The sequence below is a fragment of the Telopea speciosissima genome, chromosome 7, assembly GCF_018873765.1.
Source record: "Telopea speciosissima isolate NSW1024214 ecotype Mountain lineage chromosome 7, Tspe_v1, whole genome shotgun sequence".
In the NCBI taxonomy this organism is placed as follows: Eukaryota; Viridiplantae; Streptophyta; class Magnoliopsida; order Proteales; family Proteaceae; genus Telopea; species Telopea speciosissima.
Window position 1 is genome coordinate 65,922,403 of NC_057922.1, and position 20,461 is coordinate 65,942,863.

Here is a 20,461-nt window from a genome sequence, read left to right on the forward strand (position 1 = left end):
CACAACCACAAAACCCATCTACTGCATCCTAATTAATGGAAAGCTTTCCTTTGACAACAAAAATCAGGGAGAAGTGGAAGATTTAGAAGAATAACATAAAGAAAGGATTAAAGAGATAGCACATTATTTGTATTAAAATTCTTACAATGCAATATCAGTCCATTGTGTAGAGTTCAATAGCTCAAAAACTCTTGATAAAACTTCAATTGCCATATCATATCATCTCTAACTAAACAGGTACAACAGCAAGGAAGTAAGCATGTCAAGAACCTCGAAGTAAGCTTTGATCAAATGAAATATTCAGATGCAAATTACCCATTAAACATTGATTCCTCATTTGCCCAAGTCATGTAATCAAATCAAACACTGAAATAAATTATGAAACCAAGGGCAGACAAAAAGAAAGAAAGAAAGAGAAAACAATGACCAAGGACTAAAAGGAAACAATGACAAGTTCCAGTCAAATGGGGGTTTCTTCTTAATCGATTGTAAATTGTATTATTATTGTTTATGATTCTAGAACACCAAGCAGTGGTTGATTAATTTAAAAAAAAAAAAGAAAAAATAAAACAAGGAGAAAGAGACAAAGGACACAAAAGATTATCCAATTTCTTTAATTCATCACAAAACAAAACTAAGCACATTTCCCATCATGCAGCAAAATTGTGCTAGAAGATCTCTACTAACACACTTAAGAATAAACAGTGTACACATACCATACTCAAAATCATCCCTTCCTAATAGAAGTTAGATGAAACTACCCAAAACAAAATAAACCCATGGAAAATGTTCAAAGCATCTGATAAGCACCACTAATTCCATAAAAACAAGAATTCAGTGCCTATAAATTATGCACACAAGGTAAACCCTAATATAACAAAAGGGAGAACAGTAAAATTGCTCAAAAATTTCAGTTAATTGCGAATAGTTCCATCACCAATTCAACACCTCTCAAAAGAAGTAGCAACTACAATGCGAAAGGGGGGGGGTGAATATCCGCACATATCGCCACAACTAGCAGTAAAAATCACAAAAAAAAAAAAGAAGATAAGGAAACCCTAAAACTCAAACATCGAAACATAAAGCAGCACGTACAGACTCCTCACAGAAATTAATCGATTAGGGAGAAGATGGGTATATATCAACAGAAATAGTATGCATTACATCACTTGGCAACCATGCGAACGATGAAGTCCTTGTATTGGATCCTACCATCGGATCCAACATCAACCTCATGGATCCACTAGTTGAATTCGGCGAGGTCAAGCTTCCCTCCAATACTGGTAAGGATATGATGGAGTTCAGAAACGGAGACATAACCGGTGGATTCCTTGTCGATGACCTTGAAAGTGTCACGGAGCTGACAATCGAGGGGCTCGAGCTTCATGCGTTTCTTCATGAGTTCCAGGAAGCAAGGGAAATCGAAGGGTGAGGTGAGTTTCTCCAGAGAGAGAGAGAGAGAGAGAGAGAGAGAGAAGCTCAGGCCATGGAAGAAGACAATCGTTTTTCCCTAGTAGAAGCAAAATTCGCGATTTTTCAGATCGTTTTTCGATTTAGGGCAAGAAGCTTATGATTGAAAGTTGGATGATTGTATTTATATTAAGCTTAGAATTTGTAATTCATATCTGAGTTCACCTAAAGAGGTAAACTCAGATATGGATCATGTTCAGTGTAAAAATCGGAATTATGTAATTCTTGTAATCCATTGGAATTAGGCTACCAAACGGTTTAATTAATTTAGAATTGCGATCCGATAGAGTTATGTTCTGTTGATTTACGCAACCAAACACAACCTAAGACGCTTAGGTGATGCCTAGGTGAGCACCGGTGCCCCTCCAATGCCTTGTGTCTGCCTATTCACCGTGTCAACTGTGATCTTAACTGCAGAACATGACCAGGGGATATATCTGATAGTTAAACGAAGGCCTTAAACAGAATATGGAGAATAGATTTAAATTCCAGCTGACAGAACAATGACTACGAATCTTATGAACAAAGAAGATAATTTCGGGTATACCAGTTGATACAGATGTAGAAGAGGAAAAGGGCCTGGTTCCATATTATACCAATTTTTACCCAAACGGGGCCAGATATGGATTGGGATTTTTTGTAATATTAATTATCTTTGATGGGAGTTTTAGATGGAGTAGATACGTTTGAGTGTTATTTCAATCTCCTTATTTGAGTAGTTTCCTAGTTTCTTTAGATGTAATTTCTTTCTTTTGAATATGCTTGTAATACATTGGAAAAGTTAGTTGAATATGAAATAGAAAATTAGCTTGAGTGTTGCCTAAGTGGACTGTGTGTGTGCGCCTCCCCTTTCTTTTTCCTCTCCCTCTTCCCTGTGATCTCGCTCCCCTTCTCTTCTGTTGTTCTTCATCTTCTTCTCCCACGCAGTTCCATATTCCTTCCCTTATTTCTTCTTTGCTTGTTGCTCTTACCCCTGTTCCCTGCAAATGGGGTACATGAGTACATCTGGGATGAGAAGGAATTGATAGAACTCGCTCTCTTTTCGGATCAGGCTGATATATCGGGTGTTGCTCCTTTTCTTAGGGCGATTCAAGCCCTAGGTTCTGGTTCCCAAAATTTTCTTATGCTGTGAGAATCATGTTGAGGTTCACTGCCGTCCCTGTTACTACCATCATCTGCTATTTCAGAAAGTTTCCTTGGACTGGTTGCTTGCTGTTTTGTTCGATTAACACTTGGATTCAATAGAGGTTGGGAATGAGAATCTTGCCATACCACCTCAGATTTAACAGACCCACAATGAAGGATAATCTTCTCTGAACCGAATATCTTCCGCCGCTGTTGTACCAAGGTAAAAGTCTAGAAGACAACCTTTCTTTTCCCTTTTTCAATTAATTCCTTTCAAAATTACCCTTTATTTTGTTTTCCTTCCAATTTTATCCCTAGTTTGTAATTACTAATTCCCTCTGTGTCATTGGCTCTTTTGTTTATCAATTGACCCCTTGAAGAATCTGGTTAAGTACCAGATTGCCACTCCCCCTTTGCAACTTCAATTTATTTACTATTTTGCCACTAAGCTTCTGATTTGAATCTTCAATTCTGCTGAGTATTACCTGCTGAACTTGAAAAAGAAGATGGGGTAAAGTTTGAACTTTGAAGAAACAGTAGGAGAAGAAGAGAAGCGCAAGGAAGAGAAGGGAGAAGGAGAGAGATCACAGGAGAGAAGAAGGGTGAACAGTGTGTGAACAATACTGAGATCACAATCTCAGTTTTTCAAACCAAATCAATTTCTATTCAACCTAAACGATTTTGGGGGGTAGGGGTTTCAGCTGTTATTTTTTTTAAAGACTACAATTCCGCATTTCCACTCAAAGTGGACTCCCCCAAGTGATAACAGAAAAATAATTAATTGACTTCCTAAAACAATGAAAGATTCCCTAAGCTAGACTTGTGGCTAGAACTTTGGAAGACAGCTCTCTACAACAATTTTACAATAAAATAACTTCCTAACTAATAGCTAATGGGTCCCACCACCACCACTACTGAATTTAAATACTAATTTCATGCAACCCCTTTAAACCCCCACTTTTGGGCCTTATATTTCACCTTTTATAATTAAAAAACCCAAGCAATTAAAGGCCCATACCTTGTAGGTGTTAAAATAGGACCAAATTTTTTATCAGTCCTGCATTGCTCACTTTGAATTTTTCCAGTTCTGAAAGTTAGTTTTTATATTTTACCTCATTTAGTGGGGGTGAATTTAGTTTACTTCTGCATTTTCAATAGCTTATATGTTGGTGTTTAATTTTCCTTCTGTTTCTCAACATGTTTGGTAACAAGTGACATTGTAGGGCTCAGGTGTGTGAATTGCCCAGTTGAAAATTATAGGAACATGTACATACCTACATCTATTCTTAAATCCTGATAGAATACTCAAATTGGCTTTGGCTACACATGAGTGTTGTGATCTTTATCTGCTTTGGCTACGGAAACTTAAATGGTTAATATGTAGGATGCATGGTGTTATCTGATATTTGCCGCAATGAGGCTGTGGAATTACCATGTGCCAGATTGGTTAGTTTCCAGTATGGGGAGGAAAATGAACAGGGAATATTACCTTGATGGCTTGATCTCTGTTTGTAAAAAGCAGTTAATAATCATGCATTTAAAAAAAAATAAAAAATAATGGGTCTCTTCAGGGGGAAGAAACAATCACCTACATCTCCCCCTAAACAATTCCAGACGTGGTATTACCTATTTTTCAAGGTTTCCCACCCTCACTAGGGTGAGGATCTGCACCTTTTCTGACATCGTAGGATCCTTTGCTCCCTCTGTTAATTGTTAAGTGACCTCTTTTTTGGGAGAGGGAGTAGGCAACAACATAGGAGATGTGTTGGCGCTTAGGCTAGTTAATTGGTTACAATTTGAATTGGTCTAGATAAGTTACCTAAAGGGCCTATTTTATTGGAAATAAGCCATGGCTTTGGTTATGTTGGGCCTTTGATCACATGGGTATCTTTTTGGGTTCTAATGGGCCACTTTAGTGGGGGGGGGGGGGCGCTAAACTATGTGTCGAAAGTAGGAAAACGAGATTTACTTCATTGGTTTAGTTAGAGTCTTGTTTTGAGTTGGGTACTTCCATTATTTTTTGTCTCTTAGTCAGTACCTTATAAGTTAAGAATTGGGTTAGGCTTTTCCTTTTTAGTGTTTAGTCTTCTATATTAGTTTGTCAGGGCTACAGCCTTGTACACGAATTTGAATTAATGTGATTGAGAAAAGATACATAGCTTTGTGCTTTGCTCTGTGAAAGAGTATGGTGAGATGCCATTGATGAGAGACCAAAATACGGTGAGAGGCTTGTTAGAGTTTATGTAACAAGGGTACTTTAGGAACTAGTTTGTTGTCTGGTTGTCTTATATTGTATTTTTTCTTTTTTACCTTTTACCTCTCCAGGGAGGTTTATGTAATTCCTTACATCTTATTAGTGAAGTAATATAGGTGTGGTAGAGATAATTATCTAACACACAACATTCCACCATCTTCTCTCTCCTCTTCTCCCCCTTCCTCTTCTTCTTCAATCTTCTACTTTCATCTTTCTCCTTGTTCCTTACATTCTTTAACTTCCAACTTGGTATCAGAGCACATTTTGTTGCTGAGAGTTGAGTTACTTTCTTGTTCTTCTTTTCTACTCTCTTTGGAACCTTAGGTTACAAAGGGGTTCCAAAGAAGAGATTATTATGTGAAATGTTTGAAGAAATCTTGCTAGGAAATTGAACGAGGACCATAGAGACACCAAGAGAAGACCTAATTTGAAGAAATAGACACTTGGAGGTCAAATCGAGCAAAACCAGCCAAAAAGAAGTTACTGCCAGCTTTTATGAGATTTCTCTCTCTCTCTCTCTCTCTCATCCGGATAGCTTTGGAGCTGAACTTGGACCCTTTTGGATCACGCTAGGGTATACTTCCCAAGGTATAAAATTTTGCGATATATCGGTATCTCGGGCCTACGGAGATATCCGAAATATGTCAAAATTTTGCCGAAATATTACATTTTTTCTACAATATTTTGGGAGTCCATCTCGGTGGGTTTTTGGCCATATCTAGGCCTGATACTTCATGGATAACCTTATTTAAGCTAAATAAACACATTTAAATCTTCATATTACAAAAAAAATGAACTTAAAGTGGTGTTTTGGGCTTGCACCCTTGATTGACAGTATACGGTCGCCGACCCTAATGTATAAATAGTTAAATACACATTGATTTGGCAGTTAAAGACAAGAAATTTAAACAAACTAATTAAAACTCATAAGACAATTCATAAATCATATTCTCATAAACTCCATAATAGTCAATGACTCAATAGTCAATACTCAATAGCTCAATACTTTAATAGGCAATACACAAAGTCACAACTCACAAGTTCACAAATCACAACTTACAACTTACAAGAGACAAGGGTGCAAGACTCACAAGACTCACAAGTCACAAGTGTTAATAATAGTTGTTGTGCCTTCCTGGGTTAACCCCACTCATGGCCCGCTGGAGTCGACGTCCATTGCTCTCTGTTTGAAGGACATATGTGGACCACGGTATAGTTTTGGAGAAGAAACGAGTGTAGTCATCCACAACTGTCATGTAAATGGAGTCAACATACTGTAGGTAACCTATTCTAGGATATGAGTTAGGGTTACCAATCGGTCCAGCCTGGGAAGAAGATGATCCAGTATGATATGATGTCGGCGGAAGTGGCATTGGCACTGACTGCATGTATGGTTGGTGAGGTCGGTAGCTCGGGTATGCAAAGATGTCATCCACAAAAGATGATCCAGTATGCCCCTGGGACTGGGACTGGGACTGGGAGTCATAGTCCCCTACCCCACTAAACTGCCCATATCCATATCCATAATGAGGTTGTGATGCACTATAATCCGATGATAATGGAGTGGTATGTGTGTCAAAAGATGGGGCACGCCAATGCCCAGTTGATCCTCCCTCCCTATCTCCCATATTCAAACCGCCAACAGAGTTAGATAAGTCATCAATGGCCATATAATCAACTTGTAACTGTGTTTGTCAACCCATACGCTTCCTGTTGTATGGTTGTATGGGGGCTCGTGAGGGTGCGGGTGTGGGTGCGGGGTCACGTGCACCGTGGTCCGTATCCTGCGTGGCATGATCAAATTGTCTCTCCAGTAAATCGGACTGACTCTACAGGCACCGTATCCTCGCCTAGCACATAACGCTCTTGCATTCCATCAAATTCTTCATCACCACCACCATCACCATCACCATCACCATCACCACCATCATCATCACCTGAGGACCTAAACCAATCATCATCATCAGCAACATTGCCACCAGTGGGCTGGAATGGTATGGGTGATGCTTCCCGTGCATGTATCTGACCCTCGTCAGCCATATAATCATCCACATCAGCACCAATCTCGGAAGCTATCACGGGATCTGGCCTACCTCCCTCCTGATCCAACACCGGCTCACCTCTTTTCCTCACCCAATCCACAATACGGTCTTCATCGTCTGGGTCAACTTGAAAGATGTTGGCGAGGTCAATAGTGCCCCTTTGTCCCTTATGTCCCATGCGTATGTGTTGCAGTTTCAGCCTCAAGCTGTAGTGCATATACACTATGTCAGATAGACGTTAGGACCCCAATCTGTTGCGCCGCTTGGAGTGGATGAGTGCAAAGGTACTCCAGTTCCTCTTACAGCCAGATGCGAAACATGTTTGGGCAAGGACCTTGATTGCTATTCTTCTTAAATTCTCAGTCGATTCCCTATACAACACCCACCATTCAGTTGCATTACAAGTTTATAACAAAAAAAGAGGTGTCAAATGTTATTTCAAGTTTCAACTTTCAATACACATGTAATGTAAAACTAAAAAGAATTAGATATTGAATTAAGTACCAGCATCACCGCGTGCTCTGCTTTGTATTGCAGCATCGGTTCCAAAACTTCCTAATGCATCCCTAAACATCTTTATCTACGCCTATGTGGAAAATTAGTAATTACTTATTATTAATTAGTAATTACTACTTACTAATTATATTCCAAATGAATTCGAAGACTCACCTCATTGTTGCAAATAGCTTATAGTTGACCATCTGGCTCCAACTTCTTCACTACTTGTTTCACAACATCAATAAGTTGAGTTTCCAACCCAAGCCTATTATTGTATTGATACTTGGGGTTCAAGTAGTATGTTGAAATTTAACATATAGAAATGAGATATTGTCAAATGCATAGGTAATTAGTAAATAGTATTACTATGAATTAGTTACATAAACAAATTTACTCACCGGCCTTATGCAGTGGATGCATAAGTTGATTCTCCCAGTGAGCATTGATAATATCCAAGAAGTGCTTGCTACTGCGAGGAGCCACACTGTAGACATTATCTTTCATCAAGTCCATTGCAGCATATAGGACTGGCATGGTAGGGCCCTTGAGAGCAGAGTTAGCTATATGTAGAACTTTAACTATTGGCTTCAAAACTTTCACCACTTTGCTTAGTTTTGTCCGGAAGTCCTCAGATGACATGGTTGCTTGTGCTTCCCTCCCACTTGCAGTATTGGAACCCTTCCATCCAAACCACTCCTCCGAAGCAAACATACTTCTCAGCCCGGCCTTCTTTGTCTCAATGCTTTTTAGGGCAATGTAGTTGGTGGCAAATCTTGTGATGCACGGCCTCACCAAGTCACCCCCACATTTTTTCCTCAATAGATTGAGTGCAAAGGAGTGGTTGTATACAAAGTTGGTGACTTGTCTTGCACTTTCAACCACAGTCTTCACCAACTTTAACTTTCCCATATCCTTTAGCATTAGATCAATGCAATGGGTTGCACAAGGAGTCCAGAAGAGCCGGTACGTACTGTTATTCATCATCTTCTCACCAGCCAACTTGAAGTTGCTTCCGTTGTCCATTATAATCTAGACAACGTTCTCAATTCTCATATCTTTTTCAACCACTTCCTTTAACGATCTGTAAATGTATTTTGCATCCTTTATCTCTTTGGATGCATCCACAGATTTGAGGGAAATCCTCCCGTTATAATAAACCATAAAATTGATGGACTTTCTTGTAGGCCCAGTCCATCCATCTGCCATTACAGTCAACCCATATGTCTCCCACATACTCATCTCCCCAATGTACTCGTCAATCTCAGACTTTTGTTGAGGTAAATAAACATTCATTATCTCATATGAGGTGGGGCCCTTGAACCCTGAGCTAGCCTTTGCAATTGTATCAATCATGGTATCATAATGGGGGCCTTGTGCAGTGTTTGCTGGGATGGTAGGGTATAGCATCTATTTAACTATTGACTGTTTAACTAACTCCTTCATCCCCTTCCATTCTCCTTTGATTTTTGGTTGACTGCTTCCTTTCTTCCTATGTAGTTTAGGATCTGATGCTGATGGTGGTACTAGTACTGATAGAGGTGTTGGGGCTGCCTTCACACTTTGTGATATTTTAAAAGGATTGAAAGATCTAGAACCTCTAGATGTGCCAGGTCCTCCACTACCCCCTACTCTCTGTCTCTGCTGATCGTCTTGAAAACTAACTCTATTCCTTGAAATAGTCCCTCGAAAGTCCCTAGCCTCCTCTGTTGTTTGTATATCATCTTGTACTGCAATGTTCTCATCATCATCATCATCAGAGGAGTCATCATCATCATGGTATTGTCCTCCTCCTCCTATTGAGCTCCTCATTGCATCCTCAAGTTGTTCTCTTATTCTCTGCTTGTCAGCCTTTCTCTTCTTCTTTCCCCTCAAACTCTCACCAATCTCCCTAGCTACTTGCACAGGTGCCATATGGCAACCTACAACATCTTTAGATCCTCCAGTCAGATGTTTAAGTCTACTGGACCCACCTCCCAAAAACTGCATGTGACAATAGTTACATTGGGATTTTCTCTTATCCCCATCAATTGGAGTGCCATGTAACCATGCAATGTCACCCCTATGCTGGCTGGCTGGCTGGCTGGCCTCTGTTCTCTCTGCTACCTCTGTTGACTACTTTCCCCTACCTTTTGCTTGCCCTTTGCACGTTGCCTTTCACGATCCCCCATAATAATACTTGTTTATTGCAATGTAAGTAAAACAAATAATTAAAAACTTAATGCAGAAGCACTTCAATTGAGACTTTTAGAATACTAAAAAAATTGTATAGCTATTTAATATTTTTCTCATAATTAAAAATAAATTTTTATATATAATTTTAATATAAATGTTGACCTAACACAACAAAACCGAAAATTATTAAACATAATATATATCTAATGCATTTCAAAACATGTAGAAATTACTTTTATATTTTTTCATGATTTTTAAACCTAAAACTTATCTATTTCCTTATTTATTTATTTAAAAAATATTATTCTTAATTTCTGAAAATAAAAATAATTATTTATGCGTAATAAAATAAATTCGACACCATGAAGCCTTAGATCGGCCATTGGTGTCTAATATATATTTAATTGATCCCCATCTAAGTTATACTATCCCTAAATTTTTCCTATTTTAGTTGTAGGAAAATCAAATTTTAAAACCAGAAAATTAAAAAAAAAATACGTATGGAAAAAAAATTTCGACACCATGAGGTTGTAGATCGGCCTCCGGTGTCTAACATATAAATATTTCATCATCATCCAACTTGTATTGAACATACTATTTTCAAAAGAATTAGTTTTAGAGAAAAAAGAATTACCTTAAATAATGAGAAATGCTTGGAGGATGTGCTTGGATGAGGATCCCACATGTTTCCGGCTATAATCCGTCGAAAACGATGAAGAACAATGCTTGGAGAGTGGAAGAAAACCAAAGAAAAGAGAAGAGAAGAAATGAGCAACGAGAAGAAGAAATGAGAGGTATGCAAGAAATGAGAGGTATGCAGGTCTCGGTCGATTTAGACTTGCGAGATGCTGTTTTTAAGTCCTAGGTCACGTGGCCTTTTAGTGGCCTTTTGTAACATTTTGCCGATATTTCGGTCATAGGCCGAAATATCACGAAATTTTGTCGAATTTTTGTACTTTTTCATTTCGCCTATACATCTCGTCTCGGCTTTAACAAAATTTTCGAAATTCATCGAAATTTCGTGAAATTTTCTACCATGATACTTCCATTCCCCCATAGTCTTGTTCAGTGCTTTTAAGAGTTGTTACTCCCCAACTCATTTTTGGTTTTCAAGTTACTGGCAGCCTCGGTTTTTTTCTCTGTTTTACCTATAAAATTGATCTGTGATGCTTTAGACTGCTTGGTGTTGGTGAGGTATGTTGTTTGAGCTTCTTTAGTGGTTGTGTGATGAATCTATGCTTTGAAGAATGTGGTGGAGTTGAATTCCTTTGAGATATTTGCCTTGTTTGGTTGCTTGATTGTGTTTACCAATGGTTGAAAGGCTTTTTTGGGTTGAGAATATACTCGCTATTGACTTTGGGTGTTAACCCTATTTTGTAAGTTTGTTTCTTCATCATGTGTGGGATCACTGAATCCATAGAGGTTGTTTCGAGTGGTGCTGCACCTACTCAGTTGGTTTTTGAAAACCCAAATACCCATATTTCCATTGTGAAGTTGGACAATACCAACTACTTGGACTAGGCATATGCTGTGAAGCTTTCCTTCGGATTTAGGGGAAGCTAGGGTATGTTATAGGATCCATCAAAGCCCCCAATCCAAATGACCCAACGTATCCAAAATGAGAGGCTGAGAACTCCATGGTTATGACTTTGCTAATCTTCTCTATGAAGCCTGAGATTGGGAGAAGATTTATGAGAAAGGAAATTGCCAAGGGCATCTGGAATAGTGTCTCCAAAACTTTCGACCAAGTTGGTGATTCGACTAAGGTGTATCAATTTCTCCAGAAGATCATTACCATAAAGCAAGGGGATAGGTCCATTTCTGAATTTATATTATTATCATTGGTCTCTGAGAAGAGTATGATCATTATAGGGATCTGCAACAGCCTAGAAGATGAAGCAAAGGTTTACTGAACCCTTGAGAAGGAGCGCGTTCTTATTCTTCTTGGTGGCTTAAATCCGAAGTATGAGCCCATCTATATACAAATCTTGGGCAGGTCTCCTCTTCTATCCCTAGATGAGGTGTGTAGTTATTTGCGGAGTGAGAAGACTTACAGGGTAGACATGGAACCTACTTCCTAACTTGAGATTGGCGTGGTGGTGGTAGAGGTCAAGGGCCATCCTGTGGAGATGACAGAGATAGGCCCAGATGTAACCATTGTGGGAAATCTTGTCACACTAGGGAGAGGTGTTGGGTTCTTCATGGCTGTCCACTTGGTACACGTGGTGGTCATAGAGGGGAAGTTAGAACACATTCTATGATGCCTAATACTAATACTCTTAAGTATTCAACTAGTATGCAGGCTGATTCCAGCTCACTCACCAGGGAGGATATTGTCGCATTTCGCAGGGTCATGTCACAGCTTGGTAGCTCACTTTGTACATCTACAGTGCCAAACTCCTAATCTTCAGCTTTGCAAGCGTCTACATCCGCTCCTACCACAACCCCACCTTGAGTTATTTACTTTGGTGCCATTGACCACATGACTGGTACGTCCCACTATTATGGTTCCTACTCCATCTATTCTTGTGGGGATAAGGTCAAGGTGGCTAACGGCTCCCTTTCCTCTATTTCTGGTAAGAGCAGTATTCTTGTTACATCTTCCATTTCTCTTGATTCCGTTCTTTATGTCCCTAACTTTGCCACTAATCTCTTATTTGTGAGTCGCTTAACTAAATCCTACTTTTTTTAGGATTTGGTGACGAAGAGGATTATTGGCAGTGGATGTGAGGAGATGGGGTTCTATCTTTTGGAACCTCGACTACTTTTTTTGCCCACAGCTCAGTCTTATGTGCGTGGCCATAGTGGTAGTAGTTCTGTGGATTTTTTAATGATATGGCATCAATGCCTTGGTCATCCATCTTTTGTTGTAATGAGGAAACAATTACCTCAGTTATTTATTCTTTTTCTTCTTCTCATGTATTTTAATGTGAACAATGTATGTTTGTCAAACGTTGTTGTTTGTCTTATACATATCATGGTAATAGATCTCTGTTCCTTTTCACATCGTACATATTGATGTTTGGGGACCCTCTCTTACTACCTCTTTATTTGGCTATTGCTATTTTGTTTCATTTGTTGATGATTATTCCCCCACTACTTGGACTATTCTGATGAAATGTAAGAGTGATGTTTGTGGTGCATTAAATTTTTTTTATCAAATGATTCTTACTCAGTTTGAAACAAAAATCAAAATTGTTCGTTCTGATAAAAGGGGGAGTACATGCTCGGTGGCCTCCAAAACTTCTTTACTGATAATGGCATTATCCATCAAGCTAGCTTGTGTTGACACACCCCAACAGAATGGTGTATCTTAGAGGAAAATTCGCCATTTATTGGAGTTCACTCGGAGTCTTTTATTTGGCATGCATGTTCTTAGAACTTTTTGATCTAATGCTTTTATTGCTGCTTTTCTCATCAACCGTGTACCTACAAAACTCCTTGGGAAACCTCGACGACTCATGTTTCTATTTTCTCTCTTCCTTCCAAGGTCTTTAGTGTGTTTGTTGTTCATGTTAACAAATCCTCTCGGACTAAACTTGACCCAAAGGCTCTCAAATGCTTCTTTCTTGGGTATTCTTCTACTAACAAAGGCTGCAAGTGCTGCCATCCTCCTCCCGCCGACATCTCCTCTCTAAAGACGTTACCTTCCTTGAATCTGTGCCTGTCTTTTCTCCTCATCAACATTCTCTTCTAGGGGGAGAATTGTGGAAGTGAAAAGCCTGCTGATGATATTCCCTTCTTTGTCCCTTACCTATCTCTCCTTCATGCTTGACATTGAGAAACACAAAGAAGTAGATGCGGTTAATCAGTCAGGTGGAAGTTGTGGTAATGAGAAGGAGCTAATTGTATACAAGAGAAAGAAAAAAAGAAGACATGCCAAGAGTCCTCTTTGGATCCACATCCTGAGGTACATCCTCCTCAGTCAGGTGATATCCCTTCTCTTCCTTCTGATTTGGACATTCCTATTGTTGTTAGAAAAGGGAAAGAGAGTTTGCATTAATCCTATAGCCCAGTTTGTTCACATCCTCCTCAGTCAGGTGACATCCCTTCTCTTACAACTGTTGCTTTTATTGTTGTCTCTTACAGGTGTTGCTTTTTAGTATTGCCCTCTCTTCTATTTCCATTCTCAAAAATGTTGTTGAAGCTATGTATGACCCAAATTGGAAGCACGCCATGTCTGAGGAAAGGATGGCTCTTGAGAAGAATGGTACTTTGCAATTTGTATATCTTCCCAGGGGAAGAGCTCCAGTTGGATGCAGGTGGGTCTACACAGTTAAGTATCGGTCAGATGGTGTGGTTAAGAGGTACAAGGCAAGGTTGGCGGCCAAAGGGTACAATTAGGGGAGCTAGTTTGGCCCTAATGGCCCGAGCACCGCCATGGCTTGCCTTGAGCCGAACAGGGCATGGGTTGAGATACCTTGGCCCCGAGAGCGGGTTAGGGTTAGGAATTTCGCCTGGGTTGAGATACCTTGACCACGAGGGCGGTCGGGGTTGGGAAGTTCGGCCCTAATTCGAGTTGGTTTGGGTCAAGTTTGAGGCTTGGTGAGCTGGCCCGGCCCGGCCCAACCCGACCTGTCTTATCCTCCTCTTTCCCCGGCCTAACGAGACCTTGTTGCAGCCTTAGGCACAATTAAGTGTATGGGATTATCAAGAGACATTTGCTCCTATGGCTGAGCACAATTCTATAAGAATGCCTTCCATCATGGTGACTTGAAAGAGGAAGTGTACATGTAAACTCCACCTGGCCTCAAGCTTTCTTCAGCTAAAAGGAAAGTGTGTCTTCCAAGATTCTAAATCTCGGGTTTCGACCAGCCCGAAACTGAGATATGGCCGAAATCATGTTGAAACCTGATACTTTTTCTCAGCCAACTCGAAATTGTGGTTTCAAGGCCTAGAAATGGTTTTTTAGGTCTGTTTTTTGTACATAGCCTATTTTTTGACATTTTAAACACAATGCATGAACTATTTTTACAAAAACGAAAAAGCACTCAAAATGGTACTTGTGGTTATTGACCCAAGTTTACGAGTGTACATTGAAGGATATAGTAAACTTGGTATTATAAATACTTAGTTCACATAAAGTTAAAGTACAAGAAAACTGAATAATACATGTTATCCAAATAAAACATTAAGGTGCTCCTTTTTCAATTCCATGCGGAGTTTCTTGGTGGGTCTAATTCATGAACTGCGTACCATTGAATATTTCGGAGCTGTACCACTTATATATATATATATATATCCTATGACATGCTTTGGGCCCAATTGTTCTGATAGTCCATAATTGCCCATCTATTAGCCCCATCATCAACTTTTATAAGATATCCTAACCTAGGGAAGGGCTCACTGTGACGGTAAGAAGTTGGAGTCGAAACACATGGTTGGGATGGAGACCTGAAGATACTGTCGACAAAGGATGACCCAACACCTGACCCATCTATAGTTGTCAAGGCGTCCAGGCGCCTTGTTCTTGCCTTTATTTCTGGTGTCGCCTTGGTCGCCTTGCTGGTGTGGCCTCCTTTTTTTAACCCCTCGCCCGCCTTGATTCGCCTAGGCATCTTAACAACTATGGACCCATCCCATATCCATATGTAGCAGCAGATGTATCTTGAGTTATGACCACTCCCATATCGAAATGAACCGGTGTTCTTGAAGGATGGTCCACCAGCATATCCACCATACAGTCCATACCCAACATCTGATGGATTAAGAGAATTGATGTAGCTTGTAGATGTACCAAACAAAGAAACCTCTCAAAAGATGGTCCACCAACATATCCACCATATGGTCCATACCCAACATATGATGGATTAAGAGAGTTGATGTAGCTTGTAGATGCGCCAAACGAAGAAACCTCTCAAAGAAATCCACACTTTTGAGCCAAACTCCCACTCCTTGTGTCGAAACCACCGAGAGTGTATGTTTCGATCAAAATTTGCAAGAAATGGCAAGTTTCGATTGAAACTTGTCATTTTTTATATTCCAGTTTGGGTTGGTTCTACTAGTTTCGACCACTTGCGACTGAAACCAGTCAAAACCAAACAAAACCGTGTACTTTTTAAACTCCCACCTTAACTTGTCTCGGTTTCTTGCGAGTTCTCTTTCCATGGTGTCTTCTCGAGAAGGCACTATATGGTCTCAAACAGTCCCCAAAGGCATGGTTTGTGCGATTTAGGCAGGCTATTCGGAAGGATGGGTATTCCCAGAGTCAAGTTGACCACACCTTGTTTACTAGGCGAGGTGATGGCACCATTACTTCCCTAATTGTCTATGTTGTTAACATTGTAGTGACTAGAAATGATAGGGCTGAGATAGCTAGGTTGAAGACCTATTTGGCCCAATAGTTACAAATCAAAGATTTGAGACCCTTGAAGTATTTCTTGGGAATTGAAGTGTCAAGGTAATATAGTTCTGGATTGGTAGAAGACCAACTAGAAGCCAATAATTAGGATCTGTTCTTGAATGGGTAATCCGGCTAGGTCAAATATGTGAAAATTGTGAAATTAGGGTTTGGGTTTGATGGGACCTAGGGTTAGATGTTAGGGTTAAGTTAGGAGAGAGTGGATTATATGTGAGAGAAGAGATGCTGAAAGTTATAGTTAAATCAGATGACTAAATCTGAAATTATAGAGGAATCCTAGTAAAAATAGGACTGAGGGGTAAAAGGATAATTTCAGATAATCAGCTGGGTGGATGGTAATGAAATTTGGATCAAGCCTTGCTTGGGGTTGGAGGAAGATTCGATCAAAATTTCAGTAGGTTCTAACGGTTAGATTTGGCTGGGCAAAACTCTCGCGAGAATCACCTTGCATGTGACCTAGAAGAGAAGAAGAATAATTGCATAATTTCAATTTCAGATTTGTTTTTTGAAAATATCTTGAACCTTGCAGAGAATTTCCAGCAACTGAATATGTTTCTTTAAGAAATCAGCTATGGCAGAATTGAAACTTGAATGGAACTTGATTGGAGATTGATGGAGGGGGTTAGGGAAGGGGATGGCTATCTCAGCTCACCCTGGGCATCTCACCCAACCTATCTCAAGATTTTTAACCAAAGTTAAAACCAATATTTCAATAATCAAATTCGTGTACCATGCTGGCCTTCCTTACAAACTTATATAGAAGACTCAAAAATAGATTTAGACACTAAAAAAAAAAAGGCCTAACCCTATCCTTAACTAGTAAGTTAACCTAAATTGACTAAGTGAAATAATAAAGAAAACAAACTCAAAATGGAACTCTAACTAAACTAAGGAAGTAAATCTTGTTTTCCTATTTTTTACCTTATTTTCAATAAAATAAGCCCTCTAAGTGACTTATTTACATCACAAGGTCCAAAAAGGGAATCAACATATGTCAAAGGAAGTTTGTTCTAGTTTTGTTGAAAGAAACAAGGATGTTGGGCTACAAACAAGCAAGTTCTCTTATTGAGCAGAACCACAAGCTTGGAGAAGATTGTTGCCTCTTTCTTGTTGATGCAGGGAAGTATCAGAGGCTAGTGGGGAAGCTCATCTATCTGTCTATGATTCGTCCAGATATTTCTTATGCAGTGGGAGTGGTGAGTCAGTTTATGCATGTTCCCAAGAATGGACACTTGGATGTTGTATACCACATTCTCGGATGCTTGAAGTCCTCTCTAGGGAAAGGACTATTGTATGCCAAGCACAACCACTTCAAGATAGAAGGTTTCACTAATGCTGATTGGGCTGGATCCATCTTAGATAGACGGTCTAGCCTGTTGTAGCTAGATCCAATGCAGAGGCAGAATTTAGGGCAATGGCTCATGGAGTTTGTGAACTCATATGGTTGAGACAATTGGTCCTGGAGTTGGGGTTTGATACTGAAGGACCTATGTGGCTCTACTGTGATAGCAAGGTAGTTATAAGCCTATAAGCATTGCTCATAACCCAGTGCAATATGACAGAACAAAGCGCATCGAAGTGGATCGGCACTTCATCAAGGAGAAGATACACGGTGGCTGCATTTGCACTCCTTCCATGAAGACAGGTGATCAATTGGCAGACATCTTCACCAAAGGACTCACCTCTCACCAGTTCAGTACCCTATTATGCAAGTTGGGAATACATGACATTTATTCTCCAACTTGAGGGGAGTATTAGAGTTTATGAAATTATTTTACTTTAGGAACTAGTTTGTTGTCTAGTTGTCTTATAGTATATTTTCTCTTTTCTACCTTTTACCTCTCTAGGGAGGTGTATGTAATTCTATACATGTTATTAGGCAAGTAATATAGGTGTGGTAGAGATAATTCTTTAATGCACAACATTCCACCATCTTCTCTCTCCTCTTGTCCAACCTTCTACTTACATCTTTTTCCTTGTTCCTTTACATTCTTTAACTTCCAACTAGGCGATTGGTGAGAGACCCGAGTCAGAGAGACTACCCTATCTTTTTCTTCCTTTCTTTGATTTCTTGTTTTCTATTCTATATTTCTATTGTTCTGAAATCTCCTGCAAATCTAAGAACCGATCGAAGTATGTACTGAAGTTGGACCTGAAGTTTGCAATCCTCTTGTGGACTGGTTATCACTCAAGAGTGTTCTACATTATGAATTTTGCTAAATATGCATAGCTCCATTGCCATTGGGAACGGGAAGGTGAGGCCCCCCGTCCTCTTATGCCTACAGTGGAAGATGTTCAAGCATTTTTAAGAAAGGTGAGGTAATTTTCCCTAATATTTAAATTATGGTTTTACCTGCTGCCTTGTATAGGTCATCTATTGCAGTGCTCCTGCTACCTGCGTGCACCAAAGTTGATTTATTGTGCTAAAAATGTGTGCAGTTGGATGGCATTTAGACTAGACAGCTTCTTGGTATAGTTGTGTAATGATATAAATATCTTGTGGCCGTGTTATCCCAGTGATGGCAACAATGGAGTTAGGGCAGGTTTCACTGAATCTGAATCTATACCCAGCCCTTTTAAGTTCATTGCCTTTCCTATCATACTTCAACTTGTAGTGTCGTGTTTCACAAGTATGCTGGAGCCTGGAGGTGTGGTCCCTTGGTAATCATTTTGTATAACTAAAAATCTTTTAAACAGGATAAGCTTCTCAAATAATTTCTTAATTTAATCAAATTCTAGTACTTTGGTTTAAAAGTTTACTGTTTATATAAAAATATTGCTTACTGTATTTAGTAAGTTTTTGAATAAATGAGTCATTGTTGGTAATTTTAAGGTAAATGTCACTTCACTGAATTTTATTCCCAAACAGATGGTGCCTAATTGATAAGCGGTAGGTTGGGCAACACAGGGTTGGGGTTCTGCTTCCCTGTTTGATTTTCCAAGGTATCTTCTCTTGGGGGAGGATCACCTTGTGATCTGAAATTTTATTGAAATTCGATCAAATTCAGGAATAAACCCGTAGGTTTGTGCCAGGTATATATGGCTATGCTATTTTGAAAACATCTAGATGCAGACATTTGCACCATATGCTGTGATTATTACCGGTTGAAAGTCAACCCTGTTGAGTCCAAATAGCTCTCTCTTTTCATTTTTGCAATGGGTATAGTATTATTTTAGTAAGAAGTAACTATAGGAAGTATGTGTTATCCAGCGTCTCTTCATTTATGATGATGTTTGTCTTGCAGTGCTCATGGGGTAGTAAACCTACTCCCGCAGGGACAGTTTCAACACCTCTTCCCCCACCTTTCCCTCAAGGCATCTCGGCTGGAGAACTTCTGGCCTATGAGCGTCAGCTGGCTATTAGCAAGATGGGTGGTGCCCAGGCACTAATGCACCCACAGGCCCAACATGTTCTCAAACAGGCAGCCATGGGTATGGGTGCTGCTGGAGCAAGCCAGGCGATCTATGATGGAGGTTTTCAGAACGTTGCCGCAACTCAGCAGCTCATGTACTACCAGTAATAGTGAGAGAGGAGATGATACCCATTTTACCAATAACCTTGATATTTCGTTGTCTGCATTGAAGGCTTCAGAAGGCTTTCATATGGTTTTCCTTATCACTCTGGTTTGTTGTTAAATTTTTCCTTGTGTGCTTGCCTTGTATGGATATAGTTTGTAGTTAAAACTAGGGCGTTTAGTGAGAACAGCAGTGATACTTGAAAGGCTTCTTTTTATATTTTATTATTATTATTATTATTATTATTATTATTATCATGATGGTTTGTCTTCTCCTCATGAAGGTTTCTGAATCTGCTTCCTGGATGATTTAGCTGAATATCAGGTTTTAGAAGTTTATTTTTCCTGTTTACAGTTAATTTTTTTTTTCCTAGTTGCTTATTATATGGTCCTCCATAATGTTCGTTGTACCTAATTTGGAAAGAGTGGAGAGACGGTTTAATATAACGATTGTTGGATGTGTATTAATGAACTCTTTTTGTTACTTTTTTTCATTTTCCTATAATTGTTGCCTTTCTTTTCTGCTGGAAATGTCTTCCAGGGATTTAGGTAAAACCCGACCCTTGGTCAATATGGTAAAAAAGATAAGTGAATTTTTGATCTGGAATATCATATCATTATGTATCACTATTGGCTGAGATGATCAGTGGTGACATACTGATACAGTATTGATATGTATCGGCTGATATGGTCAAAATGATACATTATCGGTATTGTTATCGGCTGATATGATTGTCCATGATCGATACTGATAGGCATTGATACCCGGGTGATATGATCAATAAGTGAGTTTTTGATTTGGTATCCACCTGATAAGGACCATCTGTATCGGGTTGGGACAGATAGGGATATTGATACTGTACTAAAACCATAATGTCTACTGATTAGTAGGAAGAGTACTGAGAAATTAAGTATTATCACATGGTTTTGTTACTATTTATTCGATGCTTTTGCGATGGAATAGCACTAGTTTGAAAGAATATAAATGTGAATGCGAATTATGGCTGGACCACTATTGTATTTT

At 39.4% G+C, this 20,461-nt stretch overlaps 1 protein-coding gene across 1 annotated transcript in view; it reads left to right on the top strand.

The window, feature by feature from the left end:
• Positions 1-19,703, top strand: part of LOC122668138 (oligouridylate-binding protein 1-like) — a 42,569-nt gene extending 22,866 nt beyond the window's left edge. Inside the window, exon 12 of the mRNA XM_043864719.1 lies at positions 19,168-19,703. Coding sequence (XP_043720654.1) covers positions 19,168-19,443 — 276 coding nt within the window. The 3' untranslated portion in view covers positions 19,444-19,703. The remainder of the gene's footprint in view (positions 1-19,167) is intronic.
• Positions 19,704-20,461: the final 758 nt, after the last annotated feature.